The sequence below is a fragment of the Camelus dromedarius genome, chromosome 1 (genome assembly GCF_036321535.1).
Source record: "Camelus dromedarius isolate mCamDro1 chromosome 1, mCamDro1.pat, whole genome shotgun sequence".
Taxonomy (NCBI): domain Eukaryota; kingdom Metazoa; phylum Chordata; class Mammalia; order Artiodactyla; family Camelidae; genus Camelus; species Camelus dromedarius.
Genome location: NC_087436.1, coordinates 72990886 through 73018090, shown reverse-complemented (window position 1 = coordinate 73018090; position 27205 = coordinate 72990886). Strand labels below are relative to the sequence as shown.

At 39.7% G+C, this 27205-nt stretch overlaps 1 protein-coding gene across 1 annotated transcript in view; it reads right to left on the bottom strand.

The window, feature by feature from the left end:
- PARM1 (prostate androgen-regulated mucin-like protein 1) overlaps nucleotides 1–16623 on the bottom strand; it is a 99872-nt gene extending 83249 nt beyond the window's left edge. Inside the window, exon 1 of the mRNA XM_031470711.2 lies at nucleotides 16374–16623. Within this exon, the coding sequence (XP_031326571.1) occupies nucleotides 16374–16416 (43 nt within the window). The 5' untranslated portion in view covers nucleotides 16417–16623. The remainder of the gene's footprint in view (nucleotides 1–16373) is intronic.
- Nucleotides 16624–27205: the final 10582 nt, after the last annotated feature.

The following is a 27205-nucleotide window of genomic DNA, read 5'->3' as shown; positions in this document are numbered from 1 at the left end:
TAATGCTTATAGAAGGATACTTTACCTACTTGGGCTTAAACCTAAATTCTTAGATAAATTTTGACCCCTAACTGTTAATCAGGTGTCCTGAATTCACACAGTTTTGAGTTAATGGCCCATATTCTGCCAGACTCCTCATCAAAACTAGAAGTCAGGTGTTGCTTAAATCTGATGCTAAGAAAAGTGCATTTTTATAAAAATAAAACTGAGAAAATGTGTAAACAACATAATTCACACATTTAGGCGTCTGGGTAATGAGGGCCAGCCTTCCCATGGCAGATGGGATTTGGTTTCTGGTTTTCATTCACTGGCATCACATCCAGCAGAAATTGCTCTTCTGCAGGTGCAGCAGGGTTGATTGTGTTTTCTGAACACAATGCTGGAAAAGGCCATCAGCATCACAAGTGAAACGAAAATGAGCAGGTACAACTATCGAGCTTACAGCAAGGTGTGGTCAACGTATCGGTCACTGCGTAATTTCAACACAGCAGCATTTTTTTTTGTTGGATGTTATGAGTCAAACAAGGTCAAATTTGGGTTGTTAAAAATCTGGCAGTCGTTGCTCAGCAAAGAACATAGGTGCCTTTTCTTTTCCCAGCTGCTCCTGTCTGTCAGGCTTTACCAGAATACAGTTTGGCACAGCTCTGCAGAAGATAAATGCTGTCACTTTGGCTCATGGAGACTTGACGAAGTAGCAAGCAGCCCATGTCAATAAACCTGTCTCTCTAATACAAGTTGTGTGTGCCCTCCTAGAAACCTAATCCTGATTACGTCAAAGAAAAATTGAGTCTTTTCCCTGGAGCTCCTGTCCCTTTGCACACCATCTCAGAAGGCTGTGGGTTTTTCCTGGATGGTTCTCACTCAAATGGTGGATGATCTCTTCCCACTAATTTCAAGGAGAATTTATTGTGGGTAATATGTTAAAGCTTCAGAGGATGTATTTCAGATCTACTCCTAGTTTCTGTCTCAAGTGCCATGTAGTCTCAAGCAGAAGCCAAGCCACCTTTGGAGAGGAGGTTTCGAAGTGGCCAGATCAACTACAGTAGAGTTGGTAGCCTCCTGATCCACCAGCTTGACTTGCCAAGGGAGACACGCTGTTTACCAGACGTGCCCCACTTTCCTTCTTCCTCTTGTCAAGGCCCTTCGGGGTTTGAGCTCCAGCTGATTCATTTGCTTTCCCCTGTCAGATGTCTCTGGAGAGGCCAGGATGTTCTCAGATGTCAGTGGCGGTGGGGATCACTTTTCAAACTTTAATGTCTCTTGTCATTTCTTTCATTCTGGAAGAATTATCATAAAGTACAATCTGCCGTGGAAAAGTTTGGTTATCCCAAGCGTGTGTCTCTAACCAGATACATGAGCTGGCTGACCTGCTCACCCCTTATGTAACCTCAGATTTCCTGATTAACTCCTTTAATCTTAATTGTTTTAAAGAAAAAATTCAAAGCTTCTAAAGCTCTTTACTCCTCGTCTCCTGGGCACTGATTTTGGGTCCCAGGCTGTCTCACCACATTGCTTTGGCAAAACAATGGCTCTCCCTGGGACTTAAAAAATATAATGAGGCTGTTCTCTTGCTTTGTAACTTTTTATCTCAGCATGAACTCAACTCTCATCAAGGAGTTTTGTTTATAGTGTCGGGGCTTTAAACATTTTTTTTTATTCCTTTAAGAATAACCCAAATCAATAAAGGCTTTAGACAGTAGACCTCTTACTTTTCTTAGAATATTTCACTTGCTTATATAATCAAACCTATCTAACTAATTAAATCTCCTGTTAAATGAAATTATATTTTTTCCAAAGTGAAGAATTTCAAATGTTGATTTTTCACTCTGATTTACAAGGAAAGCTATGATTCCAGAGAACACTTAACAGGCAGATATAGAACCAAATAAATGTCCATGTTCTACCTTATTAGCACCCTAGTTACTAATCAGAGGACATGTTGTATATATGTTAATGTCTGTTGAATGTGTAGAATAACCTGCTTTTTTATGGGGAGGAAGTGTTGAATGTTAGACATTACAGAAAATGTATGAATCCACTGAATATTAATTTTCCCAGAAAAAGACATTCTTTTTATGCTACTTGGTCTTCACCTTTAAAAATTCTTCTAAATATTTTAGTTAAGAAGGAAGCAAGTAAGAAACGAGAAGAACACACATCCTACCCACAAACATACATATACACACATCACACACACGCACACGCACACACACACACTTTTCATGCAGGCAGACAGAAATCCACTGTTCTAGAATGTCACAATTCATATTTTTTCCATGAAAGATTTCTGTGGCCCTCTGTGGCCCACATCAATGATGCAGACCTTAGAACTGAGGAAGAGACCTTTTAGGGGGCAGATCATACCCTCTCTGCACCTGGAGGAAAGGTATCGTACCTAGAGCAAGGAGCTACATCCCAAAATAGCAGAAGCTATTTTCATCTCCTGCGACTTTCTGCTTTTTCTTTTCTCTTCCTGACTCTGGCTCAGGCACAATGATGCAAACAATATAGTATTCACCATGGCAGAGAAGAAGTGAAACAGTGCCCTTAACATTTGTCATGTGCCTCCCAAACAGTACACCTGCTATTAGCCACGTCCAAATCAGAATGCTCCAGAAGCACCCAGAGGCCTCGCAGTTAGCAGACTGGCTGAGTAAGTTCTAAGTGAGCAGAACTTCTATTGCTTAGTAAAACCCATTCTGTTTGGGGCTCTAAGGAGGGCCATTAAAAATCTCATTAATTTAGGTGGTTGGTTTTCAATGAGTCTGGTAAGTTTAGAAATGTGTGAAGGCATTTCTTCCCTCCTTCCTTTCCTCTTTTTTTTTTTTTTTTCTGTCTGTTTTTCTTTTATCTTGCTTGTCACATTGCCTGTAAGGCACTACTGCTCTTTAGTGGTCAGAGCCTAGGGATGCTGTCCACATGTTAGGCCCCCTCCAAATGCCCACAGCACGCTGGTTGAGAAATACCTGATTTAAATAGTCTCAACCAACCCTCTACTTTCAAGAGCAAAAAAGAAATAAGTAAACAAGTAGGTAAAAAAACTACTTGAGAGGTGACAGCAGCTGCCATCTTGGATAAAAGTAATGTGTAATTGATTATGTTACTAACGGCTTCTTTTATCAGCGGAGGCGGGTCTTTCATGAATGTGGCTTAGATGCGAAAATAATATAGCTGATATGAGTTTAATTGTGCCCCCCCAAAAAGATAGGTCGAAGCCCTAACACCACTCTAGAACAGTGGAGTGCCTGCGAATGTGGCCTTACTTGGAAACCTGATCTTGGCAGATGTAAGCAAGTTAAGAGGAGGGCACACTGGGCTAGGGTGGGCTCTAATCCAGTAAGGCTGGATGACTGATGGCCTGACAGGAAGGGAATCAGAACCCAGACGCACTCAGAGGGAAGAGGGCCACGTGAAGACAGAGGCAGAGATCAGAATTAATACTCTCGCAGGCCAAGGAACACCAGAAGCTGGTAAATGCCAGGAAGGATCCTCCCCTGGAGGCTCTGAAGGGAACACGGCCCTGCTGCCACCTTGATTTCAAACTTCTAGCTTCCAAACAGTGAGAGAATACAGTCCTGTTGTTTTAAGCCATCCAAGTTGGTGGTAATTTGTTTTAGCCACCCTAGGAAACCAAGATAATAACTACTCTATATTTATCCCAAGCTAGACAGGTTGGCATCATTCAAGGGAGCAGGCAGTTCAAAGCGGTTTGGGGGGAGGAATGTTGGGGGACAGACACTTAACTGGCAACCTCCGCTGCTGCTGGGTGACCTAGAAGATTGGAGGTTTCCCTTTCTGCCCAGGAAGGCACACTTCATTTTAAATTCTGCTCCCTCTGGATGCTTTAAAGACAATCTTCACTGGATTCATTTATCTAGAGTGAACTTTTAGTTCATAAAGACATACAGGCAAGGGTGGCTGCCCAAAGAGAGCAAGTTTATCTGGAAATAAGTTACAGTGCCTGCCTTTCCAAATGTCACTTGCTGGTGGGTGATCATGTGAAGCAGGCTAACTGGATGGCCTCTCTTTTCTGTGCTCCCCCTGGGGTCTTTTGGTGTTCAGCATACTCATGATGCCTCTGACTGTGCAACTCTTCCTCAGGGGGTGTCCCAGCCTCCACTTTCCATTATCATCACGTATCTCTCCTATGGGCCACCCCCTTGAGGCTCAGGCTCCATGCTCTTCTACATGCTGGCACATGGTGATGTGGTGATAATCTCCTTCTACCAAGCCATCTTCATTTATTAGCTGGAATGCTTGTATGGAGACAGTTACCTCATCATCTAATATTTGGTCATCATCTAATATTTGGGTACACCTCATAAAATAAATGCAAAAGATCAATCAATAAATCAAAATAATTCTTTGATCTATTTCTTTTCAAAATAACATGTTAGTTTATCAGCATTCTCCAATGAAGATAAATGAAGTTTCAGGTTATCATTGTTTTGTGTTTGATATCATTATGAACTCATGAGCTTAAACAACGTGATTCAGTCCATGGCATTTGTCCTTATGTTCAAACTGTTCTATCTTAGGCCAATGGGAGCCTCACTAAATGATTTTGAGTGCTTCTGACAGGAGCCTGGTAGTCTTTGTCAGCATCCTTGCTATCCAGTACAGGATCTTCCAGGCTTATCTTATACATTTCCTAACCCAGACCTGGAATTAGCCATTTCTCCAGGCGGCTTCATCCATTGCATTGGAAATGGAATTTAGTAACCACAGTCTTAACACCTGGATGACTCTTAGGCAGATCTGGGTCTGCTTTTCCTACCTTGGACGTGAAAAGACAATTTGGCCTGAATGAGTCCCAAAAGAGTGGCAAGAGACCATGAGAAGAGAAAGGTTGACAATGACCACAGAGGAGTTTCTGTAACTGTCTAGGCTGAGATCATGAGGTTCTCACCCAAGACTGTAGCTGTGGGGAAGGGGAAGAGGATCAGAGTTGGGAGAGATTCTACAGAGTAAATTTACACAAGAGGATTTGGCAACTGATTTGGCAGTTCAAGGCCTGAGGGGCCAAGGTAGGTAGAAGATGACAGACCTGGGCTCAAAGCCTAGCTCTGTCACTTACCAACTGTGTGATCTGCATCTCATTGCTTAACTTCTGAGAACCCGTAACCTCAGCTACAAAATAGGAATAGCCTGCTTCTCTCACAGGGTGGTCGGGAGGATTAGATGACGCTGCAAATGACATGAACATAATATAAAGTGTGATACCTAGGACGGCTAAAAATTAACAACGTGAATTTCCCTGCTGCCCGACAGACTTTTCTATAATATGAAGGGGTTGGCCCAGATCACACCAAACCCTCCTCCAGCCCTGTCTGCTCCAGCCCTCTCTGAATTCACACTTGCTCTGTTCTCTGATAATGCCATGAGTATTAGTAATGGATCCTCTAGCATTTACCTAAACCACATTTTATTGAATATTTTATTGAAAAGATGATATACAAATTTAATGTTGCCAAAAGAAAAACACATCATATAGCCTTCTGACAGCTCTTTTTCCTATTGGATACCTAAGTTGACAGATTTCACTGAAGAAAAGCTTAGAGTAATGTTTTCACTTAAAATTGCTCCCATAAGTGACAAACGCTGAAAATATTAAAAAATAACAAAGTACCTTAAATGCTAATCAGTTAGCTCAGAGCCTCTTAAAATACTTTCCAAGACAGTTGTCTTGATCAATGATTTATGCAGCACTCTGTCTTTAGAAAATACAATATTACTTTAAGTCAATTCCTTCCCAGAGCCCTCCCTGCCCATTAAGTCAGGAATATCCTGTAAACCTTTCTGAAATTATTTGCTTTTGTAAGATTATTTTTGGGGGCTCCATCAGAAGGATTTTTGAATCAAGATTTTGAGGATAGAAAAAGTCATCTAGCCACATTAATGATTGATAAAGAGGGATTAAAATATTGATAATATCTTCACTTTTTAAATTGTGAAGACAACACAAACCACAAACAAAAGAGCACAAAAAGTGAAACTGACCCAAAACTCACTTGCCAGAAATAACCACTGTATCCTTCTAAACTCTTTTTCCCACGGGCACACACAGAACGTTTTAAATATTTTATTACAAGGTACATTTTATTCCTTGGCTTGCTTTTTCAATATACTGTGAAATATAAAGTTACAAGATATTAATTCAATATATTGTCACCATTTCTACGTGACAGTACGTAAGAGTCACCTCATTCTTTTAAGCAATTACTGAATATTGCCCAGTTGAATAAACATGGAAGTGTTTATTATGGTCTGACCAGCACTTTATAGTTAGACATTTACGTTGTTTAGAGTGCATTCATGTTTTAAAAAGTCCTTAACTTGGCTGTAAACTTTGGAATCTCAAAAAGCACATATCCCCTCTTTCTGATTACTCTCCAGACAGAAACTCTGTTCTCAGTGGTGTGGTAATTTTTCCCTCCTTCAGCAGCCACACTTGGCTGTCACCAGCCTTCTCTTGTCAAAGTGTGTTCCTTTTCTTTCCAGTGAGAACTGGGGCCCTGTTTTTTTTTTTTTTTTTTAATTACTCTATCTTTATTTTTTAAATATATTTATATGGAAGTACAGTCAGTTTACAATGTTGTGTCGATTTCTGGTGTACAGCACATTGTTTCAGTCACAAAGTAACACACATACATTAATTCTCATATTTTTCTTCACCATAGGTTACGACAAGATATTGAATATGGTTCCCTGTGCTATACAGTATGAACTTGTTGTTGATCTATTTTATATATATTAGTACCTGCAAATCTCGAACTCCCAATTTATCCCATCTCACCCCCCTTCCCCCACTGGTAACCATAAATTTGTTTTCTATGTCTGTGAGTCTGTTTCTGTTTTATAAATAAGTTCGTTTGTCTTTAAAAAAACTTTTTCTTTATATTCAACATATAAGTGATATCATATGGTATTTTTCTTTCTCTTTCTGGCTTATTTTACTTAGAAGGACATTCTCCAGGTTCATCCATGTTGCTGCAAATGGCTTTACTTGGGGAACATGGGCTCTCTGGTGGAGGAGAGGTGGGGTGTGGTCGCCTGCCCTCCTGTGTCACTCCCACAAACCCAGACGCAGTTCCCCGTCGTCGGTCCTCCAGCATGAGGGGAGGGCAGGCTTCTCTCCTTGCACCCTCTCTCTGTGCACAGTCCCTGCTGCTGTCCCTCAAGATGGCAGAGCCCCTTCCCACCTCAAGAACAGATAAGTGACCCCACAGAACAAGCAAGGAACATGTTTTTAATACAAAGTGATCTTTTCCCTTCTTTGGTTTGTTTGTAGGTTGCTCTTTAAGTGGATATAATCTTTTTTTATAAATGAAATATAGTTGATTTACAATGTTGTGTTAGTTTCTTGTGTACAACACAGTGACCCAGTTATACATACATATATTCTTATCATTATAGGTTGTTACAAGATATTGATTATAGTTCCCTGTGCTGTACAGTAGGACCTTGTCGTTTATCTATTTTATAGATAGTAGTTAATATCTGCCAATCCCGAACTCCTAATTTATCCCTGCTCCCTTTCTCCCTGGTAATCATAAGTTTTGTTTTCTATGTCTGTGAGTCTGTTTCTGTTTTGTAAATAAGTTCATCTGTGTCTTTTCTTTTTTTAGGATTCCACATATAAGCAATATCGTATGATATTTGTCTTTCCCTGTCTAACTTAGTTCACTTACGATGATCCCTATGATAAGGGGTGATAACCTCCAGGTCCATCTCTATTGCTGCAAATGGCATTATTTCATTCTTTTTTATGGCTGAGTAGTACTCCATTGTATACGTATACCACAACTTCTTTATCTAGTCATCTGTTGATGTACATTTAGGTTGCTTCTATGTCTTGGCTATTGTAAATAGTGTGCTGCAGTGAACATTGAGGGGGTACTTGTATCTTTCTAAAGTAGAATTTCCTCCAGATATATGCCCAAGAGTGGGATTGCTGGATCATATTAGTATGTTTATTTTTAGTTTTTTTTAAGGAATCTCCATACTGTTTTCCATAATGGTGCATTGAATTACATTCCCATGAACAGTGTAGGAGGGTTTCCTTTTCTCCACACCCTCTCCAGCATTCCAATTGTGACTTTTTAATAATGGCCATTCTGACTGGTGTGATGTGATACTTCACTGTAATTTTGATTTGCATTTCTCTGATAATTAGTGACATTGAGCATCTTTTCATGTGCCTATTGGCCACAAGTTGACATAATCTTAAATTTTGCTACTATTCCTTACTCTTCAAGACCAGTATGTTGTTCTTTTTTTAAGCTCCTGTTCTTTTTGGCCATTACTAAATAAGTAGATGTTTTTATTTAAGTCAAAAAGTACCATAAGTCTTGTTGGATGATGATGCTAGAGGGTATATCGACCTGGGTGACTTTAACACCAGCCACGTCAAGGAGTGCCAGCCCTGCAAGGTGGGGAACAAGTGCTCACAGGAGACAGGTTTGATTTTCGTGAGGACTTCACTTCTATCTATTGCTTGAACTAAAACACAATTCATATTTCAGAGTCACCGATGAAGGCAGAACGCAGAGTCTGTAAGGCCACGAGCACTCCCAGTCTGTTCTAGCTTATTTGTGACTAACTTACACCCTCCACACTCAGCACACTCAGTCTCAAACATTACTGTGAAATTGTCAGTTGTGCTTCCTTTAGATTCAAACCACTTTTCATCATCAGGCTATTTTTAGTTATTCAGAAAATTCTCAAAAGTGGTCAAAGAGTAAAAGTATCTTTATCTTCTCCAGCTGAGCTCAAAGGTGATATTTTCTTAACTGGCCAGAGAGTTTTAAAAGTTTTAGCCATTTTAAAGTGATACCCATGGCCAAAAAAAGTGCTTACATTTTAAAAAGAAGTGTTTTGTATGAGCATAGCTAAAATAAAAAAAGAGCTGATTTTAAAGTTTAGCTTTTGTAAACTTCAATGAAAACGAAAAGCCTGACTCATTTTTTTTTGTTTTGTTTTTAAAGAAAAAGCTATTTGGAAACACTAGACACAAGCAATTGATAATAAGCAAGTTTGCCAATGTCTCATTTTGGGGGGCTCCAAGGCAAAATTTAAATTGTCTTTATTTTGCCAGTTCTCAAAAAATGTATTTTAATCATTCAGTTCAACAAATATATTTTGAGTACCCCCTAACTGTCATTTAGCACTGGGGGCACCAGAGAAAACAAAAGAGACAAAATCTGAAGGTGGAGGAGGTAAGGGATAGAGGAGGTACACATTAAAGAAAAAGCAGAGGCAAGAGGCAGACAAGGGGCCCTTGGGACTATGGTGTTGGCAGATGGAACAGACAGCAATTTAAAAATGTTGGTCAAGGTCAGCCTCAATGAGAAGACGATATCTGAGCAAAGGTTTTAGGGAGGTGAGGGAATTAACCACTTGGATTTCAGAGAAGGTGTGTTCCAGAAACAGGACCGAGCCATGGCACGTGATAAGGAAACCAGTGTGGCTGGTGCAGGGCAAGCGGAGGAGAGGTGGAAGCCCAGGTCCAAGGATGAAGGCGGAACAGCTCATGCAGGTCTTGATGGTCACTTTAAGGCCTGGGCTGGGATTCTACTCAGAGTGCAACAGGAAGCCATTGCAGAGCTGTGAACAGAGCAGTGGCTTCATCTGATGCATTTCCACTGGACCGACTGCTGCTCTGTAGAGACCAGATCTTAGGTGGGAAAGGCTAAAAGCTGGTAGACCTGAGAGGAGGCCCCTGGAGTACTCCAGGAGGAAGAGAATGGTGGCTCCCACCTCAGTGACAGTGATGGAGGTGGCAAAAAGTGTCTGACTTCCGTATACATTTTGAAAGTCAGGCGAACATATTTTCTTGAAGGATTGGAGGAGGGGTGTTGAGAGGAAAAGAGACTCAAAGATGACTCATGATTTTCAGCAACTAGAAATTTGGACCCTGAATGATAGCTTTAAAACTATGGCCAAAAACCCAAAACATCAAACAAACAAAACTTTCACTCCTTCAACACTATTCATGTGCAATCCGGCACTAAAGTTCCTGTGTCCTTTCCTACTTGATGGAAAAGAAAATCAGGTGCCAGAATTTGGACTGTAAGTGAAAGATATTATCATCGAAGTTGTATTCTGTCATTCATCTTATTTTGTATTGAAGAGCCATGTGTTCTAAATATCACACCTGGAAACTTTTCACAATTTTTTTCCCCACCTAACAGTTACCTATTCACAGATTTTGCCTTAGGTATAAAGGTGCAAATTTCCACCACAGTCCAATTGCTTAAAGAATTTTTTTTCCAATCTGCCTTGAAATTCAAAGATGCTGCTTCAGGCTCGTAGAAGCACAGCTTTCAAGTGATACCAATAGACCTATCCTGCAGGAATTATGTAAACCTTATATAATTAATATTTGTGAGATGTGTTGAGATCCTGGCACAGAAGACAGCATTGAAATCCAAAGCTATCTTATAACTTTCTTTTTTAAATCAGCTGCCAGCTATCCAGCTGGCAAGGCTTTGAGTCCCAGCTCCTATGCAAGAACATTGCTACCATTTCATATAGTATACTGGGTTGTTTTTTTGGTTTTTTGTTTTTGTTTTTTTTTTTTTTTTAAAGAAGGGTCACAAGAGGGTAAAGTAATGCAGCATCAGGGAGGCTACAGAAATCCCACTTGTTCAGACACAAAGAGCAGTGCGCAGTGAACAGATATGCAGTCCAATTCGAAATGTTTCATTGGAGAGCTGCCTCTGAATCCTAACATTGTATTTGCTGCTGGGGACAGAGCTCTCCACATCTTCCCGTGAACAGATTGTGATGAATGAAATGGTGCAGGGCGGCTGAAGCCGGGTGAGGCAGGGTTCAAAATAAAGTCAATCCTATGTCAAACACACATCATGGATGAACCACAGATGAAAGGCCAAAGGTAGGGCTGCTAGAGAAAATACAGGATGTCCAATTCCATTTGAATTCAAGATAAACAATGAAGACTTATTTAGTTTAAGTGTGTCCCAAGCACTATGTGGGTTATACTCAGAATTCACTATTTATTTTGAAATTCAAATTGGACTGGGCAGCCTGTATTTTTAATTGCTAAATCTGGTAACACTAGCCAAAGGAAAATTAAAATAGCTTATTTTCATTTAACATTATACCCCCTTGTACCAATGAAAAACACAGATGAAAACAATTACATAATTGTCTATTTGGTTGTAATGGTTTCTATTACTTACAAAATGGCAAAAGTCTCAAGGGTTCTAAATGACATTAAAACAGGTTAAAGAAGTGGGTTACACTGGGGTAAAGGATTATGAAGAATATTTAAAGATCTACACATCAGAAAATCTGATGTTGCATCAATTCCCATCACTTAAATAATTTAAGCTGTGACTACAGAATGCAATGCCATGAACCATATACACGAATCAGTCTTATTTTATAGTCACCCCACTTGCACATTCATTAACTGGATGATAACCTATTAGCCCTGCATTGCCACGTAAAAAACAATCACTGCATGAGGCAGGTACTCACTAATTTGCCCACCTCTTTTCAGAACCACTGCTGTCTTCTAAATGAAACATTAATTTTTCCAGGCAACTATTTCATCCAATATCTTGTTAGCAAAGCAAATACAGTCAATCCTCCATATCTGTGGGTTCTGCATTTGTGAATTCAAACAACATCGTATCGAAAATATTGGAGAAAAAAATCAAGAAGTTTCCGAAAAGCAAAACTTGAATTTGCTCCGTGCCAGCAACTTTTGTCACGGCATTTGCATTGGTTTAGGTATAAGCAACCTAGAGATGACTTAAAGTATACAGGAGGATGTGCATAGGTTATATGCCGATACGATGATATTTTATGTAAGGGACTTGAGCGTCTGAGGATTTTGGTATGGGGGGAAGGTTCTGGATACCAAGGAACGACTATATTTGATTCCTAAACTAACACATCTGATTTCAGTGATAGATGCTTCCAAAAGGAAGGAAACTACTGTAAATGTTGTGGCAGGATTCCTTCCATTGGGATGTTAAAATAGCCAATACCTTTTGAAAATATTTTTAAAATCTTCCTCTTCATTGTTTCCAGGGGATGCTGTACCCACCACACCCACCCCTGGGAAAATGATCATTTAAGAAAATCTGCTCCAACTATAAATATTTGGCCACTATTTTTCTTATAAAAACACAAGCACAATTAAAGCATGACTAGACCAGGCCCAAATGGTCAAGTTACATTAGAGATCTGGCCGTTATGGATGGTTTTGGATTCTGGAGAGACCAGTCTGGATCATTCATACACCATGAGCTGGCTTTTTCTAAGTTATTCGATCAGAATTATCCAAAATGTGTGGCTCTGGGAACCTGACCTCAAGGTTTAGCTGAGTTGGGCTTTTGAAACATACCAGATTGTAAAAGAATTTGTGGAAGGAATAACATCTTTGCTGAGACTCTACTGCTGTTTGTTACTGAACAATTTTTTTTTGGACTTTTGTGCTAAATCTGAGCTGGCACATTATTAACCTTTTCAAATTAGGCATTTAGTAGGCTCAGCTGAATATTTTCTTAATTTGCACAAGAGGGTTTGCCAGAACAGCTGGCACCATGCTGGAGTATTAGTTGAGATCTTTGATTTATATAGTCCAAGCACAAACACATAAACTTCGCTTTTGGAGAGGATGACCTAATAGATGCCGAATATAGTGAACTTTATTAATGAGAATAATAGCAACCACAATCGCTAATCCTTATTGAGGATTAACATATAATTATAATCTAGGCATAAGGTATATTCAGTCATTTAACACTTTCAACAATCTTATGAAGTTTTATTCCTCCAATTTCATAGATAAGAAAACTCAACAGTGGCTAGACCATGTGCCAAAAATTACACAATTAGAAGGTGGTAAAACAGCTTTGTACTGAGGCAATCTAGCTGCTGAATCTGCATGCTTACCACTTTGCAACACGGCCTCAGTAAATGTATCTGATAACCATAGGGAGTTTCCACCTTCTCAGGTCAGATTTCATCCAAAGGAGGTGTCACTCTGTGAACACACTTCAGGGGAACAGAAGGTAACCAGGCTAAAGGGATGCAAGCAACCCTTTACCTCCACTCTCAGCCAACCATAGACAACTTTGCTGTTCCTGTAAATGTGTGTCCACTTTGGGTTTATTTTTAGTATGTTTATGATAAGATTTATGATAAGACTTGGTATGCTTATGAAAAGGCCCTGACATATATTAGGACTAATAGCTGTAAATGTGTAGGTGGGGTCTTCCTTCCAGGATAAGGACATTCTAGGTGTTAGTCACCTGGGAGAAGAGCTATCTGACAGGCCCAGGACACAAATAGGCTCTCTAGCTGGGTAGCAGACTGGAATCCAGCTCTGCTGATCTTGATCACCAAGCGGCCAAGAAGTCAGCCTGGGTTGTGGGGTGGAATGCAGCACTCTCCTGGGGTATGGGGGTGGGGAGACCAGGGGCAGACAGGGCAGAATCAGGGCAGGAAAAAACGAGTCAAGGAGTTTGTGCCTCTCTTACTTATGCTATTTCCCCTTTGAACTCCTTGAATGTTTGGAAAAGGCTTTTGGAAGGTTCCAGTATATCTCAGATATCTCAGTTGAGGGAATTTTTAAACACAGTGGGCCACAGAGCACTGGAGGGCAGCAATGATGGTGGCGGGGATGAAGGAATCGAATCCAGAGAGGAGAGGGAGTGGGATGAAGATGGAAACTTTCATTTGTCTGCCATCCTCCCTCCCTTCTTGGTTCTGCTGCCAAACCTTGGAGGTTCCGGCTTGTATTTTAATGTAGAGGCAGCCCTTCCTGTATGCCTAGAGGACTGGCCTTTGAGGTGTTTGGGGATGGTTTGTAAAATTGCCACTCTTCTTTTCTGCCACAATAGACTTTGAGAGAATTGAAGACAATTCAAGGTGGCTCTCTTCCTTCTTTTTCAAATACAAGTGAAGATGTGTAGAGATTTACTTTTGCTGTATTGTTGACAGTGCACACATATGTACAAGTGTCTATTATAGAAGCTGAAGGAAATGCCATGTATATGTATTGAGTAGATTTATTAAGCTAAAAATAAAAAGTCCCCTGCAAAGTCCCCATTCCTGGCTCAAGAAAGTATCACCTTAGGAGTTTTACAGAAAATTTCCTGTAGCCTCTAAATCTGGAAAGGTAAAAAAGAAAAAGACTTTGCCAAGAGAGTTTCAGGAGTTCCAGTGAAACACGCATGTCACTTTCACTCCAAGAACCCTCACACCTCTCTTCTTTACCAATTTTTTCTAGAGAAGTCATATTTTATTTCTGAAAACACCATACTTTAGGATGTAATGAACCTCCTAATATATTTATGTCTGTTTTAATATTATTTTCCTGATAACTTAGTGTAAATTCCTCTAACATCAAACTGACCCCCAAAGAGATTCCTTCAGAGGCATAAACTCAGAGAAAAGGATGAAGCTTCTTCCTTCTCTGTTTGGAAGATGTACTCAGAAACATAAATATGTCTTCTGGTGTCAGGGAAGCCCCAGAACTAGAAGGCTGTGATATTCTTGGCTCTGACCTTGACACACATGTGCAGAGATGAGAGTGAGGCTGTTCAGCCAGTAGCTCCTGGAGCTCCCAGCCTCCTCACTCTGGACTCGAACAAGATCAAGATTCCTGCCACGGAAATAGCTGAGCTAAACTCTAAAGCTGGCCAAGAAGAAAAAAAAATCTTGCATTCCTTAGGGGGGGAAATGCTACATTACACTGCCTCGTAGGGTTAATCCTGGTTTTGCCAACTGCCAGAGTTGTTAAAAAATTTTTATAAATAATTAAATAAATATTAGCCAACTAAATGAAATTAGCCACTTAATAAAATTAGCCAACAAATCTACCTACCAGTTCGACTCATTCACTGAAGGTTTTTCTGAGCCTTGAGCCTCATGAAAGGATTTTTAGGGAGGAGAAAGTAAGGCACCTTTCATGTCTTTTCATAAACCTCTCTGGGCAATCCTCGGTCTCCGGTCTACCACACTTGCCTGGATCCAGGCGCTCCCAGCCTGGCCCAAGGCTGCTCAGCCAAAGCCATCACAGACAAGACCTTTCTGGGAACCGTTTGCAGACGCGCCTGCAAACTGCGCAGACACCAAAGAAAAAAGGAAGATTTCTCTGGCCTTCAGCAAGTACAGGAAAAAGGCTCTCTATAGCCTCAAGTTGGGAAACTTTCCCTCGAAACTACATTATCCTTTGTGAGTTGCCGGGAAACCTCTAGTTTCTTTTCAAGGGATCAGTAACGACTTGTGTCCACAATTATAGGAACCCAAGCAAATCAGAAGGAAAAAAATACATACATTGACTAGAAGCATAAGTTACATGGCTTGCGTGCGGCTTTGAAACATTCTTATCTAAACATGCCAGTGTCTGCGCAATCGGGCTGCTTTTACACCGGTGCCTCATTTGTAGTCACTTGTCCCTTGTTAGGCTGCATTTTTTTTTTTTTTTTTGAAAAACTAAGCACCTTAACTCCAGTCTCAAAGCGCTCCTCTGCATCTCTCCTGGCGCCCCGCAAGCAGAGCCCAGTCCTCCGGCTGCTTTCTTCCCAGCCCCCTGCTAGAGGCCGCCGCGGTCCGTGGTCCAGGCATCCGCGGTGAGCGCGTGGGTAAGCCGTCCCCGGAATATGAGTAGGTAAGGGGAGTGGGTGGAACCTGGAGGATGCTAGCTTTAGCCAAGTTAGCAGTGCCTGTCAGGGCACGCACTTTGCGTAGCCTCTGGGCCACAGGGTAGAATTGCAACCCCCCAGCGATGATCGCAAGTTTGAACAGAGTCGGAGCAGCTTCAGTGGGACTGTTAAGGCCGCATCATCGGCAAGCATACTAGACAGGGACGCCAGAGACAGAGACCACCAAGTCTCTGGGAACGCATATCAGCCCCGCGGAACACGCAGCCACGCTTAAAGATTTCCCAGATGCGATCCCCTCTGCTCCTCTCTCTGTCTCATCCCTCCCTGGGCCCAACCTCGTCAAGAAGTCTGATGCTTAGACCCAACTCTGGGAGGTGTGCTCCAAGACCCGAGAAGCCTCGAGTCGCAGTCAGTGTCGCCCACCTGGGGTTCGAACGTGTCGCGCAGCCACCTGTTCCATAAAGCCCGGAGTTTGTGCGGACGGGGGCTGCGGCAGGAAGAACCCTGTCATCCGTTCGGTCCGGCTCTGCCCATGATCTCCAAAGGCGCACATCACCCCAAATCCAAGTGCGCACATCCCTTTGCGCAACCCCGGAGGCTCACACCACTCCCACCACCTGCGCGGCGACTTACTTCCCGGCCTCCCCGCTTCAGCCCCTTCCCCAGCACTGGCCGCAGGGCCCATACAGCGCCCGGCCCCTCCGGCAGGACGGTGCCCCGAAATACCTGCCGTGAAGATGCAGAGAGCGAAGAGAGTCTTGCAGACCATGGTACCTTGGTGCTTGGTGCCGAGCCCGGCGCGGGCGTTGGGACAGTTTGCCGGGACTGACCGAGCGCACCGGGAGCGGGTGGCTCCTCTTCTGCCCGGCTGGCTGCGATGGGAGGCGGGCGGCCCGGGCGGCTCGGGTGGCGCGAGGGGAAGCGAGGCGAGCGCCGCGCGGCTCCGTCAGCTGCTTGTCCTCCGGCGCCCGGCGCGCTTCTGCTCCATCCCCGACGCCCGAGCCCGGGGCCGCCTCCGCCGCCGCGCCGGCAGCCGCCAAACCCCTCCCACCCGGGCCCCTCGGCGATGACAAGGCCACCCCTGGCCTTTCCTCTCCCAGCGCTCGGGTCCCGGGAGTCCCGGCCCAGGGCGGCCTCTACTGGACACTCAGGGCGCGAGACCCACGTTTTGACGGGGTTCGGCAAATGTTTGGGGCCGCTAGCACTGTGCGGGCGGCTAAGGGGATGCAAAGAAGTGCCAGAAGATCTCTGCTCCCAGGAATTTATGTCCGTTTTTCTTACATGAATTATTATCCTTTAAACACGTGTCATCTTAGGTGATGACAACAATATGCCATCTTAGGTGTCGCCTCGAAGAACCAAGACTCCACCACTGTAAGAGAACATACACATTTCTTTCCAAGTATTAGAACGGTTTCCTTTTCCTTCATTTCTCCAAATGTTCCTACGTGTACATTAAAACCTCACACATACTCAACCCCACTGCATTTCCTGGTGCCTGAGCCTGGATGTCTGCTATCACATTCAGCTTCTTACTTGAAGAAATAGTACTGATGTCAGGTAACAGTGATCATAGGATAATTATGAACCAGGCACCCTACTTGGTGTTGTATGGTGATGTCTTCTAACGACCCTATGACATAAGAATTATTATTCCATTTTACAGATGAGAAAACTAAGGCAAAGAGAAGATAAGTAATGTGCTCAAGATCACATAGCTGGATCCCAGAATTGAAGGGCATAATAGCAAAGGCTGAGAATTGCTGTGTGTTGGATAACTGTGTTATGCAGGTGTTAACCAAATCAGGTTATCAGAACAATCATTTGAAGGGGGCACGGTTATAGTTTCATTGTCAGGAGAGAAAATGAAAGCATCAAGAGATCTGAGTACTTGCTCAAGCTCAACCATTACTAGATAATGGTAGAGGTAAGATGCCTGCCTAGGGACCATGGGTCATCCCTGTACTATACTCCCTCTTCAAAGCTCTGTGTGTTCACACAGATCAAAGCTGACTTTCACTTAATCCTCCCCATCACTTTAGACTTGCTTACTTCCACACCTCTATCGGGCCAGACACCAGATCATGTCCCAATATCTATGTTATTACGAGCCTGGTAGTCCCCTAGTCACTAGAGCTGGGGTGCCACAGGAATTAAGGAGTCTTCCTAAAGAACTGATTTGCTCAGGTGCATTCAAAGCTGGAGAACACCTTTCTTCTTCTGTGACTTCTTTCTCATATACCAGCCAGAGTCTCGTGTTTTATCTTCTCCATCTTTTGGGTCTCATGACTTTCTCTGTGATGACATCAGTTCCTCTGCCTGACCCCACTGCTACCACTTGCAGAGCTTATCATGCTTTCACAATCAGATTCAACTGAGCTCATAGTTTTTCTTTTGTCTTGGTAAATGTGTTATTGATTCTCATTGAAATGAGAAGTAGAAGACACTATTAGCAAATGCCCATCCCCCTTTCCTCCTCCCTGGCCAGAAAAACTGCAAATTCAATTTATTAAACAAGTTCTCTTAATGCTTTTGACCTTCAGGTCCTTCCTAGTTCTAGTGTATTCTATGTGATTATGAAGAATTTCTGCCTCTGGGTGGGGCGTGGGGATGGGGAGGAGCAGGGACCACACACAGATGGAATTTTGCAGGCATGTTCTAGAAGGTACTAATGCTATTAGATTAGGGCATTTTAAGTAAGTAACTCTATGACATAAATAAAAGTTTTCCACTTCACAGAAAAAGTTATTCAATTGAAATTCAACAAAACTTTACTGATGTCCCTCACTAGTGCAAAGCAGGTGTGACTGTCTTTGATATCTATCATGATGGTTTGGTAGCTAAAGAATGGTGAGGCCCACATATGAATCAGTTAACATTTCCAAAGCTTTTAATTGTACACAGAATAGAACTGAAAAGAATTTCTTTAACTAAAATAATTCATTTTTATTAATGATGAAAACTTTTGATTTATTAATTTAGTGAAAACATAATTAATCACTTACCAGGTACCAGACCTTATGCTAGGCTGTGGAAATAGAATGGGTTGTGATAGTCAAAGTAGGTGGGTTATGCTGCTGTAATAAACCACCCCAAAGTCTCAGAGGCTTAAGCAATAATGGTCTATTTATTACTCATCATCATCTTCTGTGGATCCAGGTTACTCCCCAGAGTAGATTTCCTATACATCAGGACTTAGTGTTATATTCCATATCGAAACCTGCTTCTACACTCACTGAGATGGGGGGAGACAGAGGAGGAGAGTTAAGTGCAGCATTTAAGTCTTCCACCTGGAAGTGACAGTTTTGCTCATATTTTATTGGTGAAAGCAAGTCAAAGGCTATGCTGAACTTCAGAAAAGCAAGAAGGCACATTCTTTGTCACTGTGACGTATGCCACAGTGGTTCATTCTGCTGCCATCAGGAAGTTTATATTCTAGTAGTGAGGAGTCAAACTTTGAACGATCACAGAAGAATATGCAATAATTTATTATGTTAAAGTGGTGGGGGAAGGGAGAAATGCGTAAATTTTTGTCGTTGTTGCTTGTTGAAATAAATTGAATAAAAAGAGTTAAAAATATACGCAATACTTTATTATGTTAAATGCTATAATAATAATACCTACTAACATTTATTGAGCTTCTATTATATGTTAGGAAGTATTTCAAGCATTTTGTGTAATCTGTTTAAACTTTACACTCTATACGTTTATCTCAATTTTACAAATAAAGAAACTGAGAGACACTTAATGAAAGTTTAAATATGAAGGAAACCGAAAGGTGATAAGATATAGCAGGGGAACTCGCACTCCTCAGTGGGGTCAGGGATGAAATTTGCATGTAACCCTTAAGCAAACCGTTAAGACCCTTTAATGTCTTATAGCAAAAGCCAGTTTCTTCACAGAATTCTTAGTTCTTTCACAATGCTCCACTGGGATAAAATCTAAGTTAAATCTGCCTTTTACTGACTTCCACTCTTTTCTGATCACTGTTAAAATGAATTTCTAGGGTTATAGACTTTCGACATTGTTTAAAAATTGCCCTTGGTTGACTTAGTTTTTGAAAAACTGAATTAATTATAACTTATAAAGTCAGATAATATATGTTAGATAATATGGAAGTGTTAGCTCTGGACTCTGATTCATCATGGCCTAGAAGAGACAGAATAACTCAGTTGAGAGCCCTGGGTGAAGCAGTACATTCAGTGGTTAAAGGCTGAATTCTGATGTCTATTCCATGGTCCCTGAAGGCTGGACTCTCATTCTCTCTCCATCATGGACTAATGACTAACTGACTAATTACTTGGCACCTCTATGCCTCAGTTTCCTCCTGGCATCATTGGGAAGGTTAGATGGATTACATACATGAAAGGCTTGGCGTATTCTAAGTGCCCATAAATGTTAGCTATTATTAGAGGAAAATCTTTGACGTACATTTAAAAATTATTTTGAAATCTAAAGTACAAGGAGAAATGTTAATGCCTGCCGCAGTTATTTCTTCACACACACGGTTATGTGATTTGGACTCTGCCCCTGGGTACTTCTACCCCCGTTACATCTGAGCTGCAGGGGAAAGTTCTAAACTCTCTCTGACAGCTCCTTCCCCACCTCCCTCTTTCCCAAGGGCAAGAATGCAGCAGCCTCAAGATCCTGATATATTTTGCCTTGTTTTCATTTCTCTTCCCAAGCTGCATTGCAAAAATGTCTCCCTGAGTTCTGCTATTTGCTTCCTCACATCTCTTTGGGTCTCCCTTCTTAACTCTAATTTCCTTTTTAAATTTTTTTTAAATATTAATGGTAAAAAGATTAAAGGCAACTATGTAATATGGGAAAAAGAGTAAATTTGGAACTTTGCCAAGAAATATTTGCATGAACAAAGGCAGTTTTACAAGGGCATGATGAAACATGATTGTTTCCCTGATTTAAATAAACTTGTTTGAAGCTGTGTGAGCTCTTTGAGGACACTAAACCACATGTCACTAATTTTTATTTTAATTAAGGAGGAAGCCCTTAAAAGATTTCAGGAAGGAAGAAACTGGCCTCTTGGAGGTGATGAACTTAATAAAACTTCTTATTTAAACAAGTCTAAAACTCCAGAAGTCATATTTTTAGAAATGGAGAAAGAAACAGGAGAAATTAATTTTAATGCTGTGCTTTGTTTAACTTGATATACCTAAAACATTTATCATTTCAACATGTAATGAACAGCAAAATATTCATAGGATATTTTACATTCTTTATCTTATTCTAAGCCTTCAAAATCCAGTGTTGATTCTATACTTATATAATGTCTCAATTCAGACTAAGCACATTATGAATACTCAATAACCAAACATGGCCAGCAGCTATTGTAATGATCAGTGCAGCTACAGAGCACTGGGCTCAGTCTCTTGCCTCATGGATGTGTTCTATAAAAGTACAGAGCAAATGCTGGTGGGACTTTCTTAACTGACAGTGGGGTAGTTGGAAACCTAAGACTTGCTAACTGCATGTTCTCTAACCCTCATTAACCTCTCTAACTCTCAGTTTCTCTTTCTATGAAATGAAGAAGATGGTAATAATAATGACACTATACTTCAAAGTATTATTGTAAGGATTAAATGCATGGAGAACATTTAGAACAGACCCTAGACAGAGCAGAGTCTTAATAAATGTTTCCTATTATATTTGGCAGGAATGGCTATGATGATGATAAAAATGAGTATCAATAGTAAAATCTTCCCAATTGTCAGTGTAGTGTTAGAGACTCCTTACCACTCAGAGGCATTGACAATGCTGCTTGTCCCTAGAAGTCTACTTCTGCATAGTTTAGAGCAGCATTTATCAAACATTTTGGTCCCAGGGCTCCTTTACCCTCCTAAAAGTAAGAACTCTAAAAACCATTTGTTTATGCGGAAGGAACACTTTAAGGGCCCTTTCAGATAATTGTGGGTTTTGTTCTTTTATGTTTCACATAAACTCAATAAACAGTAGTTTCTCAAAGTTAGCAGCAAAGTGGAATCTGAAAGCATCTCAGTAAGATTTTCATATTCTCTTCTGTTCAAATTGATTGGTCTATCTTGCACTTTGAATGTGTCTCTTACCCACATGTGTTTTGTAACATCGTGCATTGGTCTTATAGAAAATATTGGTTCACTGATTTATGAAGATCTTCCAAATTTTAGCATATTTCATTATACAGTATCAAAAATAATATCTTCACTTACGTCATCAGAGAAATCTTTAAATATTGTGAAACTGTCAAGTCAATAATGGAGGATACAAGTTTGACAAAATTTTAATTTTCACTTGAAAGCTTGACTCTTATTATTGACACCAGATACTGTTGTTTTCCTTGAAGTGACAGTCTAACTTCATGGAAAAAAAATGTCTTACAAATATCCAAGTCAGAATAAGCATAGTTTGTCTGTTAGTTTTTCTTTAAAGTATAAATTGTGTTCCATGAAAAAAGTGGTTGCTTCAGCTTGTGACTCAAATAATTACATAAGTGCATTTCCTTGAGACAATCACCTCCCTTTGGCAGGCAGCAAACATGATTTATGTTTTTTTCCCTTTATTTACATAAAATATGTAAAAGATGCATATTCGAGATCAAGATTTATTAAAATTAATAATTTTTACTCTTCTTTAAGGAAATTCTTAAGTGAAACTTACTTTTTCCCCCTTTAAACTGGGCAGCATGGTGTTGAGGAATACAATGAGTACTAGTAGAATTTGGTGCCAATTCTTCATTAATGCTGAGGCACCAGAAATTTTCCCACAATTGCTTTTGCATCATCAATGCAAAAGTTAAAAAAAGGCCAAAAATTTTAAAATGTAAGTTGTATTTGAGTTTTGATTTTGTGGACCTCAAAGGATCTTGGGAACCCCTGAGTCTGTGGACCACACTTGGAGAATTGCTGGTTTAGCAAAACATCTTAGAAGACTGCTAAGAACATCAATGATTTTAACTTCCCAGAGCAGTCCTTTCTTCAGAGAAATGCTCTTTTCCCTTCTCAAATCAAGAGGTTCCGGTGGGGGTTGCATCTTCTCATGGAGCCTGCCTCTTTTGCTGCAGTGATCTACTCAGTGCACTTTCCCAGGATTTTCAAACTTGGGACCAGAAAATATCACTCATAGTTGCTCTCTGAAATGAAGTTATGGAGTTCCAGTACTCTGGTGGACCACTCCAGCATGTGGAAGAAACTGGTCTGAATTAAGATACAGAAACCTGATTCTCAAAGAAAACTAGAAATGGAAGAAAAGAAGCCTGGTGATATTTTAGTCCCTAGTCACACTTGTCTCTGAGATGTATCTGTATCCTTGTCCTTCCTCCCACTCTGTGAGCTTTTTGATAAACTTCCCCTTTTTGTCAAGCTAGTTCAAATTGGGTTTCTGCCTTCTGCAACCAAAAGCAATTGACTAATGCAAAGGTCAGCAGAAGTTAATTTCCAGAGCCATTCAGTGTTCAATAATAGTGACTGAAGACAGATTTTCCTAGCCAGAAAAATTTAATTATCAGCTCTGAGCTAAAAATAATTATAATAAAACCATACCATTGCTATGTTATTGAACTGATGTGTGGTACAGTAAGTCAGGGTTCAGCTTGTATTTCTGAAAAATTCATGTAACTGAAAATGGTTAAGCCCATGAAAGCAAGTGAACCACATCATTCACACTAAATGTTTAATAGTACATGATAAATTCCAATAACTTCCACAAATAATTGTAATGAAAAATACAGTCAATAACCTGGGCTTTAAATTCTTACATTTTCACAATATTTATAAATTTGTCCACCTAGGCTTTTTTTTTTTCCTGCTCTACACATATTTTTTACCACCATCAATTGTAAAACATCTTAGTAGATTCCGCCTTATGTTGTACTGCATTCATGTTTCCTTAGGTTCCTTGAAAATATTCTTGACTGTAGTTTTACTCTATTTATAGAGGTGAAATTTTCAGTCATTTCAAATTTGGTATTGAATCCTCAAATAACCACATATGAACCAGTATTGATAACATCTGTTGACTCATCAAGAGCTAAGGAAAACCATTAGAAATAATATTTTTGTTGCTGTTTTTAAGTTGACTATTGATGCTGCTTCTAATTTCCTCAACTCTTTGAGCACGTGGTCTCACAGAAAGCTTAATGGTCCAAACAAGTTCATTTTCCGTGGAAACCATTTTGTTTTTGGCTGCTGCAATCAAATTCAATTTAATTAACTCACAATTGGTAAATAATTTCTCTTGCTTTACTAGTGAATGAGTCATTGGGAAGGTTACTTTGGGTGCAGCTTCATATTGATTTTTAATTTTCATGGGAAAATTCTGATCTAATGAGATATTTGTTTTAAATTTTCTATTTTTTCTGACTGTTTTGGAATATTGTGCGTTGGCAAGAGTGTGATAATTATTTAATTTGATGATATTGACATATAATATACTTTTTTAGCATAGCAATAGCATAATTCACATCCATTGTGTCTTAAAATTGTGATACTTGGAGTCTGCTTTTCATTTTTATTTTTGTTTCTTTGGACATGATGGGTACACACACACACCAATGTATGTGACACTAGGTATGCTGCAAAGCTATGACTGCATCACTATTATTTATAGTGCACTAAGCAGCAGTGTGAAGCCATAAGAGTGCCACATGCAGCTTCTGTCACAGCTAGTCAACGCTGCACCACTGCTGTAGTGTGGAAGTAGCTGTAGGCAATGTGTAAACAAATAAATGTATTTTGTAGCTGTGTTCCAGTGAAACTTTAGTTATAGACTCTGAAATTTGAATTTCATATAATTTTCATGTGTTAAGAAATATTCTTCTTTTGAATTTTTTCAAACTTTCTGAGCTCACAGGCAGTACAAAAACAGATTTGACTTCTTGACTATAGTTTGTCAATCCTTGCTCTAGAGAAGATTTGACTTGATTATGCTAGTTTGGCTCAAACTCATATCAATTTCAAATTATTAGCATGGTATTTCCTGAACTAAGTAATGTATATTGAAACCAAATCCATATGAGGTTAAGTCTATGGTTCTGTCTCATGGAGGAGACTATTTTCCTTATTATTATTAATTATTATTATTATTTCACATGATGCTGAGTGAAGGCCCTGATAGACATATTATCTTTTGGGTCTCCCTTTACCATCAGACATATTTTTTTTTTTCCTAGCTTACACTTTTTATTTAATTTGTAGTCATCCTTCAAGAGCCTTCTCTTTATGCAAGAAATCTAATCCCATTACTCTAAGGCATACAAGTCAAGTCCTTATCTCCTGTTTCCCATGTGGCCATTAAACCTAGGGCATCTACAGCTTTAAGAACTGCTGATCACTATAATTACAGCTTTGTTCTCTCTTTGGGGAAAGGGAGATAAGGGATTTCCTTTGCTTTCTTGTGAGTCCCATTATATATTTTTAAAATGTTTATAGTGGTTTAGCTAATATTTTAAAAGTATCTTATATCAAGAGGTGGTATTTTAGGATAACTAGACCTACATACACACAGATTTCAAAATCCCTTGTATTTTCTTAGTCTTCCCCTTCACTTTTCTTTTCTTTTTTTCTTCCTTTACTTTCTCCAATTCAATTTCTATTTTAAGCCTCCTATCTCATTAGGCTGGTGGAAAACTTTAATCCTAGTCATGGTGATTTCCCCACAACTTTATGAATTTTTTTTTTTTTTTTTGCTACAGTTCCAGAACTTTATGCAATGCTAAAATTTGGAGTGAGGTGAGAGCATCTGGTTCTTGAATCATATGTCTATTTTGAAACCCAAAATACTGTTCAGAATCAGTCATTCTGTTTAACATGGCTCTTCAAATCCAGGGGCTCTCTGCCAGGATAGGGGTGTAGGAAATTTTGTGAGTCTGCTTAGATTCCCACAAAGATAGTCATTTCATTAATGAAGTCTTTCCAATTCTCCATTGGCTTTGCCTAGAAGTCCCCTCAGACTCTGAGGCCTCACTGTTCTTATTATTCAACCTATTTCATAAAGTTTTGGTAATTTCTTCTTGTTTTAGGGAGATCATTTGCTTTCATGATTCTGGCCTAGATACTTTGTGTATACCATAACCTGCTCCCAGCTTTAGGGATTAGGTCTTTGGAAACCAAGGCATGGAAGATTACAAAGCTACTTCTGAGTTTTGCTCTGCCATAGTCCTTCCCTTCCTGTCTTCTCCCTACCCAGCTGGCAGTGAAAACTGGATTGACTGTTTGTTTGAATAGGGGCAAGAAAAGAAAGCATAGTGGTAGTAGTAGTAATAATAATAACAACAACAACAACAACAATAATAATAAAAGATTAATAGTTTAAAAAATACTGTCCTGCCACATGTTTGAAAGGTGATGATAGTAGTTCTGACAAAAGTCTATGGTGGTTGGAATAGGGTAGTGATAGTCAAGATGGAGAGACAAAAACAGATTTGAAATATGCTTTGGAGGCAAAAGCAAGACTACTAACATGATATGGGGTTGAGGAAGAGGCTGGAATCAAGTATGCCTTCCAGATTTCTGCTGGGCCAACATGTGGCCCCATTTATTAGCTATGGAAATCTGAAGAAATAAAGAATTTTAAGAAATTTCTTATATCCATTTTTCTACTTGAATATAGAATCATACTTCAGTTGTCTGTTGAAGACAATGAATAGTTAAAGACGTAAAGAACTAGTCCTTACTGCTACCTTCTACTGTCTCTAGTCCTCCACAAAGTTGTCTTGACAACTCAGTTTATGTTTGAATTGAGGCATATTTTGAAATGGATAAAAGAGAATACTGAATAAACTTTAATTGGAGAGGCCCCAGATGTACACTTTTGTTTGTCTTGACTATTTTACAGCTTTGTAGAATTGTAAAAATCTATAGAAAACTCAAATAATATAAATAATTTTAGTCCATAGAAATATAAATTTTGACCAGTGGAGTGAAATTTACTGTCACTTTGTGAATATTGACCAGTTTTGCCAATTTTGCATCCATTTATAAATTCATCTTATTATTTCTTATCTGCTTAAAATGTATGGTATTTTGAATTCCTTTAATCAGTTGTAACATCTTACTGATTTCCTCATTTACTAAGGAGTTAAATAAAATCTTTTATGTGTATTCATCTTATGAGTCATGATTTTTTAAAATTATTTTTAGCAAGTTAATCATAACTTATGATATTTCATTGCTTTAGCCTAAATTCTTTTTGAATAATAGAATTGTTATAATAATTATTGATATAATTAATAATTATATTGAGGTTGAGTAAAAACCTTGGTGATTTTATTTTCTATTTTCTTCATTTTACAGATGAGGAAACTGTAGCACAAAGAAGTTAAGTGATTAGGTCCCAAACTGTAATTAATCAGTTTCAGAGAGAAACTTTAACCCAGTTCAAACAACTTCCAGTTCAGTATTCTTTTCATTCTTCTTGTCTTCATGAATATAGGCAATCCATAAGGAAGTTGTAGACAAGTTGCTTCAGAAGAATAAGATATAATCTCCTTATATGATTACAAGAAAAAAATCATATATTTGGAAAGCACAAAAGTTTAAGGCTGAGAAAAAAAACTTGATCAAATATAC